Source organism: Athene cunicularia, assembly GCF_003259725.1.
Source record: "Athene cunicularia isolate RWA chromosome 10 unlocalized genomic scaffold, athCun1 chr10_part1, whole genome shotgun sequence".
Lineage (NCBI taxonomy): Eukaryota > Metazoa > Chordata > Aves > Strigiformes > Strigidae > Athene > Athene cunicularia.
In genome coordinates, this window is record NW_020799112.1 from 2,875,204 (window position 1) to 2,890,821 (window position 15,618).

At 37.9% G+C, this 15,618-nt stretch overlaps 1 protein-coding gene across 2 annotated transcripts in view; it reads right to left on the minus strand.

Annotated features, from left to right (window-relative positions):
* Positions 1-238: 238 nt before the first annotated feature.
* The window catches only part of HMG20A (high mobility group 20A), a 43,981-nt gene continuing 28,601 nt past the window's right edge, over positions 239-15,618 (minus strand). For both annotated transcript variants that reach the window (XM_026856289.1, XM_026856290.1), the window contains 6 exons: positions 14,205-14,337; positions 13,791-13,822; positions 8,670-8,745; positions 7,631-7,846; positions 6,852-6,995; positions 239-4,539 (listed from right to left, as the gene is read on the minus strand). In XM_026856289.1, the coding sequence (XP_026712090.1) occupies positions 6,859-6,995; positions 7,631-7,846; positions 8,670-8,745; positions 13,791-13,822; positions 14,205-14,337 (594 nt within the window). In that variant the 3' untranslated portion in view covers positions 239-4,539; positions 6,852-6,858. The remainder of the gene's footprint in view (positions 4,540-6,851; positions 6,996-7,630; positions 7,847-8,669; positions 8,746-13,790; positions 13,823-14,204; positions 14,338-15,618) is intronic.

A 15,618-nucleotide genomic window follows, 5' to 3' on the forward strand; every position in this document is an offset into this window, starting at 1 on the left:
TCAAACTGTGTTTGGAAATACCCTAGATGCATTTGCTTGTCATTGCTGTGGCACAAATACTCACAATCTTGCACTGCACAGGTCTCTATATGGCAGCAATAATACAGACTTAAGCTTCAAACCTTCACAAAACCCGTTTTTTATGTCTTCAAATACACAAACCATAAGCGTCTACATGTTAAATGATAAAAGCCAAAAATCCGCAGCATAAGTATTACAGGTTTATTAGTATAACCCATAAATCAGTTTATAGAAGTGTTATTCCTTGTATTACATAATGGATGTGGATTCTTTACCACATACCAAAATGGTACAAGACAAAAAATCCAGAGATTTCACAATTAAGATGGCAAATTATGAATAGATTCAAAAAAGTTAAAGAACACCTCAATACTGTGAGCAATGAGGAAGAAAGAAGCAGCAAACTATTAATGGTTCACAAGCAGAAAAATTCTACGGTAGAAGTAGAGGATAGACCTGAGTGTACTCCTGACTCTGAAGGATACAACTGAATTTAAGCAAAAGATTATTTTTTTTTTTTTTTTAAAAAAAAGACCTAATTTCAGATTCCAAATACATCATCAACCGGAACCTGCCTGAGGAAAGAGGAAGTGATCTCTTCCTCTTAAAAGAGCCCAAAGCCCTCAAATCCCCCTAACTTCCCTTAGATGATTATTAATCAACAGCCCAACTGAACAGGAGCAGAGTAAACAGGGGGTAACAAACAGGAAAAAACAGCAGAAATATTACACTAGATTACATTGTCTTAAATCGAGCATGATTGACCCACATCTGCTCCTGATGCCTTGTAAAGCACCACAGGTTAGAAAGGAACTAGATCTTTGTCTTGTAATAAACTTATTGCTGCTTTGCTCTTAGGTTTTTCCTCCAGGTGTGCACCTGGTTTGCTATTACCTTCTCCAACTCTGGACTAGCCAGCACCACACAGTAGCTTATTCTCATACAGGAGATTTACCTATATTCCTTCTATTTTTTTTATATCTTTATCATTTTTAATTGGCTTTACAAAATCTCCAAAGCATTGTAAATCTAAATGTGCAGTCCATCCCAGATAGCTGATAGTATCTGAACCAAGTCTGTTAGTATACAGAGAGACAAGGCATTAATTTGGCAAAGTAATGAGATGTGCCCACGAAGTGACATAAAGACATGGTTTCTTACAGCACTGTGACCTCAGAAAGAGGATCAGTGGAGGCACAAATCATCCAAACTCCTCCACAGAGGATCTACACCCAAAGTATAAATTTCACAAGGCTAGAGTTTGGCTCCGTACTTCGCAAGCAGAAGGGAAGATACATTATAAAAATCTAGTAGGTGAAAAGAAAACCAAGAGGAGGGGCAATAAGTATAATACGGAAAGGTCTTATAGAAAGAGAAAATAAATAATGGTGGTGGGAAATCAGGGAGCTCAAAGGAAGACAAGGATGTCAAAAAAGGGCTGAGAGACAGACATGGTATTTTTGAAGTTACTCAAGGTAGGGAACAAATATGACAGGAAGGGTCCTGATAACTAGCTATAACCAAAAGATCTCTGAAGTTTTAATCATTATAAATAAAAACTACTTCCTTTAGCTTTTTCAGAGGGAGATACACTTACAATGGAGAGGGGGAAGGAGCACATTATTTCCTTTCAAAGGTTAATACGGAGTTGCCAAAATCTCTCAGACAAGAGAGCAATCCTAGTAATAAGTCTTTCATGAAAATACAGTTAAAATTGAATCAGAATGGATTCAATGTTGAACAATTTTAATGAAGCAAGTGTCAAACAAGCACATCAACTTCTTAAAAACAAAGGAACTCCAAACTTTAATTACAAAAACATTGTACAGAAAACTTGGCATCTCAACAATTCCAAACACATTAATCCAGCAAATGGATTCTGTTTTCATATATTTCTTTTAACATTTCTCTAAGTGACAAAAGCATTTTATCCCGCTCTTCTTGACACCCACTTTATTTTTTACATTTCTTTAATCAGCCAACACTGAAAAATGTAAACTGAAGTGACACTCAGAAAACAGTGGAAAGACAAAAATCCATTTTTATAGGGTTAATCAATGTAACTAAGAAGCTTCTTAATGAGACAAAACATCATCTGTCACATTGCTGAGCAAGAATTTAGCCTTCTCTCAGATGATTTAAGATGGATACACCACCTCCTCTCCTTCCTTGTGGGAGAAAGCAAGAGATTTGTCAGGCCCAGTTAAACTTCCTATCCCATAACACTTGCATGCTACTCAGAATGATGTATTAGCAGCACGCCACAAGCTGAGAGCTGCATCGAACTTATGTAAGCAGGGGCAGCCTGCAGCCAGCCAGACCTTATTTATGGTATGTCTATGTCACAGCCTGGAATTGCATCCTACTATCACATTACATAGCAATTTCCAGAGTCTTTATGGGATACAACTCCAGGTATTAAGTAAGATGCCATAGACTGAACTTTAGAAGTTTATAAATCAACTTTTGGCTATGCAGTGCATTTTGGCTGCTTCAGTAAAAGTCAAATATCAACAATTCTAAAAAACAAAATACACACAGGAAATGAAGATATCGGTGCTTCTTCTGGAGACATTAACAACCTGTAGAATTTTTCCCCTGCACAATACTTGTTACAGAATCCACAAAAAAAGTTCATGCCAACATCAGTTGGTCTCATCCATGCTAAGGAAAATGGAGGTCAATGCAGCAAATTGAGGTTCTTTTTCATGAAGTCTTGTAAATGAGACCGAAGCCAAGAGAAAGGAGTTTCCTCCCTAAAGGAAGACTTGAATTTACATGGAAATCCTTGCTGCCTGGCTACAGCAATAAGCCCATGAGTAAGCAGATGCCCAACACACAAGGTGCTGACCTGGAGATGGCTTCAGGCAACGATGAAGTCCATGTGTAACCGTGGGAAGAGAAGAAACTGCTTTTTAATCTTCAAATACTTGTGTCAGAGATACGTTAAAGTGATGCTGACTGTAATTCACTCCAGTAATGAAAGCAATCTCCAATTCATAACAGGGAAAATCTTACAGATTTCTTAAGGAGGACGAAGAAGACTGTCATGTGGAAGAAAGAGCATTTCAATGACTACCATAAAGCCCAGAGATGTCCAACAAGCACTCAACAAAAGTCTGAATTAACAATTTGACAGGAAACAAAGGGCAGCAAATGATTTGCATAAGTTAGTGCAGACAGTAGGTGCCTTCATCTCTGACAGGAGGTGCAGTGTAGCTCAGCAAGATTACAGACTTTAGCATGCAGTTTTACCTGATGTAAGTGAAAGGCCATTTAGGTCACATTGGAACATAATATGCTGAATGCTATAGGCTCCACAGGCTGTACTTCAACTGTACAAAAGGTGAAAGTACTTACAGGCTGTAATGTAGAATTCTGTGGGCTGATATGTGCATCTAGCTGCTAATAACCTTCTCTGTTCTAATAATTCATGCAAAGATACGTGTGCTGCTTTCAGGCATATTGCTTCCCAGCACTGTGATTTCAGGAAGGCAGAAAAAAGGCAATCCCCCTGCCCATTTCTCTTTTTATAGAATACTGCTCTCACCATGAGATCATTCTCTCTAAAACTAGGCAGTAACATTAAATTAGACTGAGCAACATATCAGAGGAAGGACAAGCTTTGTGGTTTTAGTCTAAAATGGAGATTCCGATTTTCCCTGCTGAAAAGAACTATTGTCTCATTTTCTATCTTGATTACCACTGACCTTTGTGGTAGTAAAATGCTCCACCAAACATTTTCAAAAGATAACAGGAGATCTTCACAGAAGAGCAGGATGCTATGTGCAAGAGAGGTGCTTGAAGAGAGGGGGGAGAGAGGAAGTGTGTCTCGTAGTAGAATCAAGTCACAAAGCATCAACCACAGCCAGTCTCTAGCAGGGAGCAAGCATTGTAGAAATTGCAGGCCAACACAAAAAAACCCAGGATTCTGCTTAAGAAAAGCTATATAAACAGCAAGCAGAGTAGGACAAGACAGTGTACACCAAGGAAGACTGCCTGTTCTAGAAGAGAACACAAGCGCTGCTATCCAATATTGCAAGTATCAGATAACAAGATCAAAAGAACAAAACTAAAGTGGAAGAAGGTAATCCCACAAGATAAACATGAACACAAAATAAAAGACACGAAGACATTAGGCAGTAGAACACATCAAAGTTATTACTACAACACATAGGCTGACTTCATTTTACGAACTGTGAGATTTCATCTCCACAGTGAGCCAGTCCACAGAATGTATGTACCCTCACACCTAGCAAAATTAATAAGAAACTGAAGATTGCACAGAAGTTGCATGCTCTTAAATGTTTACACAGAGGACAGTTCCAAACGTTTAGTGGGTGGTGTCCGTGGCTTGAGACCTTTTAATGCATTGATCTGTTTGTCTCGCTGACAAACCACAAAGGCAGGGACCAGGACAAACCTGCAATTCTGCCTCCCACCCCTAGTCTTTCCCTCATGGCTTCTTATTCCACACTGGCCAAAAGAATTTTGTAAAGCATCCCTGGGTCACGAGACCTGCAGACAAAACAGAAGAATAAGTGTTAGAAGACTCCAATCTGACGGGATTAAATAGGCACCGTGACATTATTGTTTGCATGATTTATCTGAGAACACAGTATTAAGTAGTCTAGCAAAGAAACCTACAGAGACAGAACTGTAACTGAATTCCTGTTTCCATCCAAAGAACAGAGTGCTAAATAATGAAAAGCTTCCTCTTCTCCTCCATATACTTCTTGAAGTTCTTGTTAACAAAAATCTTCACTAGTATAATCAAACAATCACTAAATACAACGTACTAAACCAAAACCCACCTCAGTTCTGTGAATTACAGTGGTTTACAAGAGTATCATAATAAACAGATTTTCCTAGGAAATTGATCTGTAAAGTGTCTCAGACTACTTGGTTGATAGAGATTACATTTTAGAACTAATATACTTCACATGCATGTTAACAAAGGGACAATGATGATGACAGTTTACTGATACAGTTTATCAGATGGATGCCAGCTGAATCTTTCTATGCAAAGCTTCCCTCAAATGAAGGAAGCTCTATGTTTTCCTAGGTTTGGCTCCAATAAAGCCCAACTTTCTACCTTTTAAGATTTTGTCACAAAATATAATCATTGCCAAGTGAACAGTGTCATTAATAGTCCTATGAATTACTTGATCATTATATCCAGTTACATGCATGCCTTTATATAATGAAACTAGGTGATTGTTAATCATGTTTTTAACTGCCTCACATTGTTTTGCTGCTAAAAAGAGGGAAGGTATTGGCAGGAGGGGGGAAAAGGGAATGGAGTCCTTTTTTTCAACTATAAAGAGGAAGAAAGAATTCTAAAGCAAGAATTATTTTTTCCAACGTTATTACAACTGAATCCAGTTTATTCAAGAAAAAGGTATTTGCATTTTTAGCAACACAGAAATTGTTCATCATTTAGGAAATATGAATCTGTCTGACATGAGAACCAAAGTCTTGATTTTAGCAGCCTTGAGATAAGGTTTTTCTGGCAAGGTGCTTAAAGGACAAACATGTGTTTCAGGGCCTGACACGCCCTTCTAATAAGTGATTGATGAGAAACTGCTTTCCCTCTTATGCTTTCTGTAAAACCTCCCCATCCCTCGATTCTCTTTTTGAGCTTGAGTGCTAATCAAAAACAGTATACGAAAATGAGGAGGTTGATGAGCTACTGAAAAATCCCAGACCTGGATCGACAAGCTGTTCCCTTCATAAATAGCAGCAGTAAAGGCACTTCTTTATTCTGCTGGGAGCTCAGTCATCTCTTAGAACTATAGTCCGTTCCATCTGGCTACCCTCTGGAAGGACAATGATCTTTTAGCTTAAGCCACACTATAATGGGGAACTGTAATTAACTGTTCTACACAGTACCACAAAAGGTCAGAATCAGAAAGGATGAAAAGCCCTGTCTTCATATTGCAGATGGCACAACATTTGCATTTCTAAACACTATTCAACACATGTACAGTAGATCTCTACTCAATAAATGCCTAAAGAATGCAGGTATGTACACAGTTAAAACAGAAGTAGGCAAACTCCTAACGGCTGTCTAGTGCTGTGCATTTTGGGGAAAGTGGGAGAGCAAGCAGTGTGGGAAATGCAATGCAGTATAATAACGTAGAAAGACTGGTATTTTTTTGTTGATTTGTTTTTCTACTCAGTTCCCTATTACAGTCGTCTTAGCCGTTAAACAGAAGCAAATATGCAGAATCATGAGCTGAGTAATAATCTATGCACAAACTACATGATCATTAGAGTCTCAGCAAGTGCTACATGTAGCCTGAACCACACATCAGCACTGCATTTACACATGAACCTTCATAACCAGAAGAGCCTGACTATAGGTGCAATGGAGCAGGTAGTTGTTGGATATTTTCAGTTTATAACAGAGTTGAGTTTACCTGTAACCTCTTGAGACAAATAATATTTCTGTGACCATCAGATTGTATAACTAATGCAGAATTTTTCAGATGTACTTCACTCAAGAAAGGAACCTACTTCTACATTAGTCACCCTGTTCCTAAAACTTAAATAATTTATCTTTATGCCATTCTGTCAGTATTCTTATTCACCTTACACAAGTAGGACAGACAGTTATTTCTGTCGTTATACAAAAAAATCTTGGAGCTAAGAGAAATTTCAAAACCCTTCCATGCTGTTGGATAATTTCAACCCCTGCTCCTGTGACTCTGAGGAAGAAAACTTTTTGATTGTACAATATGGTGACCAGCACAAGAATCACTGTCAGAACAAGTCCCAGAGGTACAGAGTAGATACCAAACAACAGCAGCCTAAGAGCAAACACTTACCCAGTCACTAGCGTTCAAGTCTGTTTACCACATCTCGGACTGTGGCTATGAGGTTCTCGTTCTCCTGTGGGTTAGCCATAATAATACTGTGCAGCCTATTCATGTAGGAATCAATAGTTTCCATTGTGGGTGTTTCCCCACTACCTAGAGTTAACACAGTAGAATAAGCCACAGAATATTTAGATGACAGCAATTCCAAAGAGTTAAGACTATGCTAAAGACAATTTGTGCCAACATGCAAACTGCTATAAGAGGTGATTTTCCATGCACCACCTCTTGTGACAGATTCTGTAAAACAATGTTCTCCTAACTCCACAAAGTGAGTAGTTCCAAGAATATCAGGACTAATGAAGCATGTTTTTCCTGGATTTGGGTCCCATAGTTGACTATAACAAACTCTTTCAGCTGGGCATTCATACTATCTAAATGGCAAGACAGATGCAGCTTTTCTTTTCATCAGGGAACTTGCAGGTCCTGTCTTTCCTATTTAGAAACATTTTCACAAAACAAGTGGAGAGCAAAGATTTAATAGGTGTCTCTTTTGATTAGGAAGAGTAAAAGTAATGAGGAAAAAAATGCCACGTTGAAATAAAGTAGTGACACTAAACCTTACCCTGCACGCATCTGAAGATTTCATTACCTAATACAACAAAAGCTCAGAAACAGCCAAGATCACAGAACTACAACAGCAGGCCACGTCTTGGAAATTACCAACATCGCATAAACATTAGAAGTTAAATTTCACATGTCAGACAGTCATAAGGAAAAAAGTGCCTTACCTGGTAGTGGGACTCCAGCAAAGCTGGTTGTGAGTGCTTGGCGCAAAGTCTCTAGGTGCTGTTGCAGCACTGTATTGCGGCTCCGCTCTTGTATCACATCCACCTCCAATTTCTCCACCGCAGTACGCATACTCTCAACATGTTTCTGCAGAGCAGCATTTCTCTCCTCAAACTCCATGTTGGATTTACGCAGCTGCCGCAGCTCAGCTTCACGTGCTGTGAATATCAACCCATTCCCATGTAGTCAAAAAAACTATAAAAACACCATATCTATGGTTGGTGGGCAATGAAGCAGAATGTTCTAGAGTGCTCAACGGATTATTACAAATAGTTTTGGTTTATAGATGAAAAAGGATCATATCATGGAGCACTGACAGTGCCTAGAGTAGTACTTAGACTTAATTTCTAGAGAAATAGACAAATTAAAAGATATTCAAAGCATCAGAATGGAAGTGAACAGGGGAACTGATTAGGAAGGAAGCCCACAAGACTGATTTCAAATGCATTCCATATGACATAGCTTAGCATAGCTTACAAAAATACATTTCTATTGATCATCAGAAAAAGTATCTGAATCTGAAGTCTGTTCAGTCAAGAAAGTCTCCAAGAAATGTGGTAAAAAAATCCTAAACTCTAGGGACGTGCAGCTATGAAAAACGAACAGAATAACAGAAAATATATCAGTGGAATCTTTCCAGGGGGTAAAAAAAAAATAATGCTAGCTAGCCTGAATCATCATCATGCTATATCTTAGGTATTTCTTAATACTGCAAAACAGCAGACCCTTCTTAGATTGGCTGGAATAACAGGCATTAAACATCAGAAACATTCTCCAAAAAGGATAGTTTTGGAAGACAAAGCCAGGAAAAACTGCTGTTGCAATCGCTGTGTTTGTACAGAGGTAAGGTAATATTGGAAACACTGATCAGCTATACCCAACTTGGGCTGAGATGGGTGAGTGCAAGGACTCTTCAGCTGGATAGAACCTGCCAAAAACTTTGGAAAAGCAGAGAGGGGGCCCTGCAAAAGTTTAACTTACCTTTACTATGATTCAGAAACTCTTCTGTGAAAATTGGAATATCAAAAACAGATCTCTCCTTAGTATCTGCTTCTTTCTACAAAAAAAAAAAAAAAGGAAAAAAAAAAAGAGTAATACATAGCTAAATAGTGATTTTTTTTCAGGGATTTCTGAAATTGTTTTGATCAAGAAAACAGAAAAAGAAGGGAGACCAAAAAACTGAGATAAAGAGCTGGGTGGATGGAAGATACTTCCAGCTCCTACCAGGAGAGGCCAAAGGGTAGGTGTCTCAGCTTTTAAAGATACAGGTTTAATAAAGACCAAATATGATTATCAAGAAATATCATACAACATACTAAAATATACCCTTTCACCCTAAATTACATTACATATGAGAATAATTCAGTTTTAAAACTACCTGAATTCATTTATATTTTCCACTAGAAAGCATTTCACCATCAACTGACACATTCTGAAATAGTCTATACAGAACTATCAACAAATAGGCAATAAAGTGAGCAAAACACACAGTAAGTTTCATGTATTCTCTTTCACTACAACAGCCAGGAGAAAGAACAGCTAAAGAAAAAATAAGCAACTTTTCCAGAGTGTACTAATCCCATGTGCTTGTTCCAAACTGGGAGACACATGCATTTTGGCTCCAAAAAAGATGGGAGCTGCACAATGTTTCAAGCAAGTCACATCTTTGAAAGATTTAGATGCATGCTGCCGCTATTTGAAAAGAAAGTATATAGACACAATTTGTAAGAGTCTATCAGGAAAACCTGTTTATAGAATATCTTGGAAGGGTACAGGTGAATATTTCTAGGCATATTTTGCTGTTAGAAAGCAGTCATTCACCCTGGCTATGGCAGGTATGCATTAATGTCTTCAAGGAACTGGACTGTTGTCTCCTGCATACTGCAAAACTGAACGTTACAACATTTTTTCACTTTAAGACACAAAATAAGTTTCTCATGATAAGCCCTGCAGTGAAGGGTTTCCTGTCAACTTTCAGATCTCTTCACCTAATTGCTGATAATGTTGGTAAATTCAACAATGTGAACTTGAGGCTATTAAAATCTAAGACAGCATTGCAGGTGCAGATTTGATGCCACTTTATGGTTTGTGACAATAATAGGCTTTCTTTAAAAAACCTTTTCAATCAGAAAATGCTCTATAACTTAGTCAAAAAACCTAGAAAACTTAATTTGACTTAAAGAGAAAAACCTACCATAATATATTTCAATCACCATTCTTGCACATCAAAATCAATGGGAATTAATGCTTGCTTTAAAGCCTGCATTGCTATTGACAAAGACAATGCAGATTTGGTTTGATAAACTGCAGCAACTACAATCAACCTGTTACTTAATATAGAAACAAAGTTAAGCATGACAGAATGTCTGTGGAGAACAAAAGCTTTTCAAACCTCTCAAACACCACACTTGATAATGTACCACAAACTCATCCTCCAAAATTATGCAGTGTCAAACATGATTTGGTGCCCAGCAGAACACCTAAATGTTTAACCACTGAAAGGAAATTCTGGCAACTGAGCTCAGAGTATCATATTGATGTCTGGCACAAAGGGGCTAGAGGGGCTGAGCTGAATGCCATTTGGCAGTCAGTCAAGATAGACAAGACTAGATGGAACTTCAGATCCTCTGTTGTTACCTGAGGAGACTATCAACTGGTTATTTTTAAAATAAAAGACAAGCTGAGTTCTATTGTCTTGGTAGAATTACAGCTGGGAAAATGTATTTGCTGAGTGAGAACTCAAAGTTCACTTGGCCCGAATCAACTTAAGATGCACTAGAAACAGATGGAACTGAAGGGAGGGGGAACAAACCTTCCCAGCTGCAAGACACACAGTAGGGTGTCACTAGGGGTTCATGATTACATGTGCTCTTTGCTGAAGTTTTGATAATTGCTAATATAGGGAAAAAGTCTCAAGAATATGTATTTAGAAATGAGAAGTCACGTACAGAAGTGTGCATAATGCATTCATTTTGCCTCAACACTTCCCAGATGGCTAGGAATTAATTTCACCCCAAAACCTAGGATCTCAACATAAATGTGCACTAAGAAACTCTGGCAGTTATGAAGCTTGGTTAAACACTTGTGGAACATCCATATTAGATGTTCTAATTCATGCTTACTATTACCTGTGTGCAAAGAGGTACTGGCTTGGATCATCACTGACTCCTAGAGAATAGATGGTAGAGGAGAGGGTACTGTGAAGAGGAGAGGGTAATCTATCTGCAGCCCTAGGATACAGGTTCTTCAGGTAAAACCAAAAAAGATTAGCTAAAAACTGTTCAGCTTCTGACAGGCAACCAAGAAATTCTACTAAACTGAAGAGTGATAATGAAAAGCAGCAATGCTCTTCCATGAGAGAATACATTACCCAGCACATAAAAGATCCTCTTGACAGGGGATCAGTAGTTAAGCCACGGGTGTTTGCTCAGAATTAAAATCGTAAGATTTTGATTACCTCCTATTGAAAAGGCCCAGTCTGTTCAAGTTGCATATTATTTTGTCATCCCTCAAATCAAAAAAGAACCAAAATTATTGTTTCTATCATTTGCCTTAAATAAGACTGAGATGCTTCTGGAGTGTCAACAAATAATAGCATTCTTATCTGGTTATTAAAACTGAAGCTGCTCTTTGGAGGTTCCAGAACAAATCAGACTCGAAGTTCTTAGAAACATGGTGCAATATGGTAAAGAGAAAACAGATTTGGGGCAGGGTTTAAGCTCATCCTTCCTTGTATGGTCAGGTGCAGACAATGTAAGGAACAGATATAATAAATTTACTACTTCATAAGAAGAAAATTCTCAGAATACATGGTTTTCTTCTTGTATGTTTATACTACAGCAGCCATTTCCCTATCTTCAAAGGTTGCAGACACTACCAGGCAATGCCCAATCTCCCTGCCATATATGTATAAATCTTTGAAATCTTGCCAGTAAGATGTTATGTACCTGACTGCATGAAGCTAGACGTACTCTGAATCCAACAGCTTGAGGAAAGAAACAATAACAGAACAGTGGAGAACAATTAACAATGGATTGGTCACTACTGATGACAGTTAATTGTTCCAGTGTATGTTGCTGTATGTCATATTTATGAAACAAGGATTTGGAGGAAGAAAAATGTTCTATTTTGTGCCCACAGATGAGCTCACTGAGACAGTGTGCCTGTTTTTTTCATTGCTATATCTGCCTATTATAAGTTTCCTCTCACCTTCCCAAGCCTCATCCTTTTGTTATTTTTTTATTATAATTAGTATTTGGATTGTTCATTGCAATACTTTTTAGAAGCCATCTCTCTATATAATATTTAAAATCAGTTCTTCAACACTGATTCATAGAAACCAAATCATGAATGCCTAAGTAGAGCAAGGGGAAAAGGAAAAGTTTCTCTGACCTTATATTCTCTCAAGAAGTAATTTAATTACATCATACCTACTGATCACAAACACAATAATAATAGTCAATGTGGATAAGAGAAAGGAACAAGACAACAAAAGCTTTAGTCTTGCTTCCAGTAACAGCTTGAGTATACACTTCTAAAAGCAATCTAAACCTTTGCAGGATCATAATACTTGACTCCCTTGCAGCAAAGATGTGAAAGCATATCAGGTGATAAGCATGTGGAATTTTATAATGTAAAGGTGAAAAATGCTAAGCAAAGATGCCTGCCTAACATGTTGCCAGCTCAACTATGTAGTAACTATCTGATGAAGCTTAAACGCCCTACAGAGTATGGAGGACTCCTTTTTAACTGCATGTAATGACATGAGATTTCAGCAACGGTAGCTTGAGTTAGAAGGATGACTAGTAAGACTGAATTTGTAGTTTACCACCTGTGTAATTTAAAGGTTACGTGAACCTCACAGTCAATCTAGACCTTGAAGCCTTTAGTAATGTGTTTTCGTACAATTAAAGACAAACTCAGATTCAGTGACTAAAGAATCAGAAATCCTGGGGAGCATGTACTTATAAAGATTAACCTTTCTACAAGTACCTCCTTTAAGAGTTAATAAAAAGGCATATTGAAAACATGCTACCAAAGTATCTTCCTGGAAGTGAAACTTACTTTCCTTGAAGTAGACAAGACCAGTAGTTGCCTCTCAGCAGCACACAGCCTTGTTACTATTGTAACGAACACATTAAAAAGCAACTTGATTGCTTTCCCAAGGCAAAAAACCTCAAAGAGAAACAGATCTTTCAGAAATGCCTATTGCTTACAAGTGAATAGACTGTGGATGAACAAGATTTTTCATTGCTTTTTGTTTGCAATTTATTGGTAGCCATGAAAGAAGCTCTGTGGCCCTAGGTAATACAACTGGAGAAAGTTTCAGCACTTCAAGGGGAAAGATACTGTAGTCAATCAGGATGCACAAGATTTGTGGTATGTCTCAACCAAAATACAGGCATCTTATCTTCAGACATTATTATCTTTTCCAATATTTACATATGCAAGGTGGGGGGTGTTGTCAGAAAAGATTTAAGCCCCAGAGGTCTCCCAATGATTTGGTTACTTCACTCATTTTCTGCTCAAGCAAGTCACAAGGATTCATGTCGCTGCAGGAAATCATACCTCAAGACAGCAACCTAAAGGTGCTAACTTGAGTTTATCTAGGTCTCAAGCTATCTGCACATTTTAAGTTGATATCTACTTACCAAATAATAATTAAGATTCTCTGCTTTGAAAAACTGCAAAGTAAAAATTTTACAAGTTGAACCTCTAACACACCAGATATTTAAAGGCTTATACTGACTTGCACCCATTGATTTACTTAAAATATAGATCTGTTTTGTAATGTGGAGCGTACCCTACACTCACTCTTCATCTCAGATCGTTTGTACCTGCCCAGGACTTGATAAATTTAGTTTTCATCGCACCTGCCCAAGACTTGATAAATTTAGTTTTCATCGCACTAATGTGAGCATAAGCGTACTCATTTGGTTCTAACTTTGAGCAAAAACTGCATAAGAAGGGGAAGAATTCATACTCTGAACCTCTAATTAGGGTCTTCATCTGGCATAAACTGGTTTTTATTGACTTCACTAGAAACTTTTATCATCTGAAAATCTACTCACTGATGTACAAGGGTAGAAAGAAGAGGTTTACCTCATGATCATGGGCTGGCTGCCTTGGTCCATCTGAAAAAGAAAAAACAAACAAGAAATGCCCCAAAATACACAAAGATTTGAGAAAACAAGTACCAAAGAATTAAAGCAGTTATACAACCATAATTACAGAACAGTTATAGACAGAAAACTTGTGCAGCTTTCCTAATAAGCCACATAGAAGCTGTGTCTACTTTTGATGCTTTTAATGCATATAGTCTGATACAATCTAGATAGTTAAATTTACATAAATCTAATCACTTTACACACAGCTGATGCAAATGCCATAGAAAGAACACATTCACTTTTTAACAAGCCTTTAAATCAAAGGCTTTAAAATGAGTGTCAGACTACATGACTACCTGGGAATCTTCTGTTGTTCTAGCGAGGCACATATATTTGTCCCATTCAATACCTTGTCTGTGTGATTTGCCTTTTTGTCTGTCCTGTGCTTTCCTGCTAAAGACTTTGTAGGCTTCAGTCTTCTGATACTGCTCCAGCTCCCGCATATAACGCTCCTTATCTCTATCTGCTTCATCAAGGTATCGCTGAAACAAAAAAGTCCAAGAGTTTCAGGGAGTTTCCTCCCCTTCAGGAGGAAGGGAAGAAAAACAACTTGTCAGTTGAAGTGCTGATCCATTTCACCTCTGCAAACAGGAAAGGAGTGAAGAAACAATGAGAATGTATGTGAGATGCAAAGACATAAGATTTCTGGATAAAATTACTGTATCATGGTGTCCCATTTTCTCTTTTTAAATTTGTTTATTAATTCAGATCACTATTCTGTTAACTCTTCTTTACTAGACCTGATACTAAGCTACGCAACTCAGCTGAATATTACCTACACATTACAGACCTAGTACTTAAGGCTTGCCTTTCTGTGGCTGGGATTAAATGCCACTGAACAAGAAGGCCTGGCCAGATCATGCTTTAATGTTCAGATCTGTAACAGTGGGGTTCCAATACACTCTTGTTTTCATGCCCCACAGATAAAAAGCATTATCATTCTACAACCACACACTTTGCCCATCTGAAAGGTGAACTCATGAACACATCATGGCTATTGGAAAAGAGCAGCATAAAGATAAAAGAGCTTCGGCTACATCAATTTAAGCTATCTGCATTTAGGTCAAATCTTTTTTTTTTTTTCCTGAAGCTATTTCACACATCTGCGTAACAGAATAAGCTTAACTAGAGAATTCTTTAGGGGAACTGATGAACTGAAAACCATTTAAGGAGCAGTTGCAACACTAATGGGATGCTTTCAAGAAAAAAGTTGCCTTCCCAATTTTTTCCCCCAGCTTTAAAATTCAGTGGAAATATTAAATCAGCATGAACCTTAATCACCTGGTGTGTCTTTTATCTTCATTAAGTCATCATGACAATACATGTAACTGTTACAAATTCCATGTATTTGCAACACTTAATGTTCTGGACTGGGGTGCAAATTTGGTGATGGTGGGTTTGCATTGCTTTTGGACATTGTATTCTTCTATAAGACATGAATTCTTCTTTTCCATCTCCAGCAATGTGCTGCTGAAAAAGCGCAGTTAAAAACAACACAAGTTCTTCCTCCTTGTGTTTTGGATGGATTGCTCTGAATCAGTAAGAATGAGTTCTGCTGCATTACCTGTACGTAGATGCCCTAGGTTTTCGAGCATGGATCTACGCTTCTCATTAGATATTTCCCCATACAGGGGAATAAAAAGAAGAATGGTTATTAGGATGCTTGCTTTATGACTTTAGTAATGCTCTTTTTCTGAGGGAGACTCAGTGTTTGGTCAGTCCAGTCAGGTCAACTGACCTGTCCTTCTGCTCACCAAATAGGA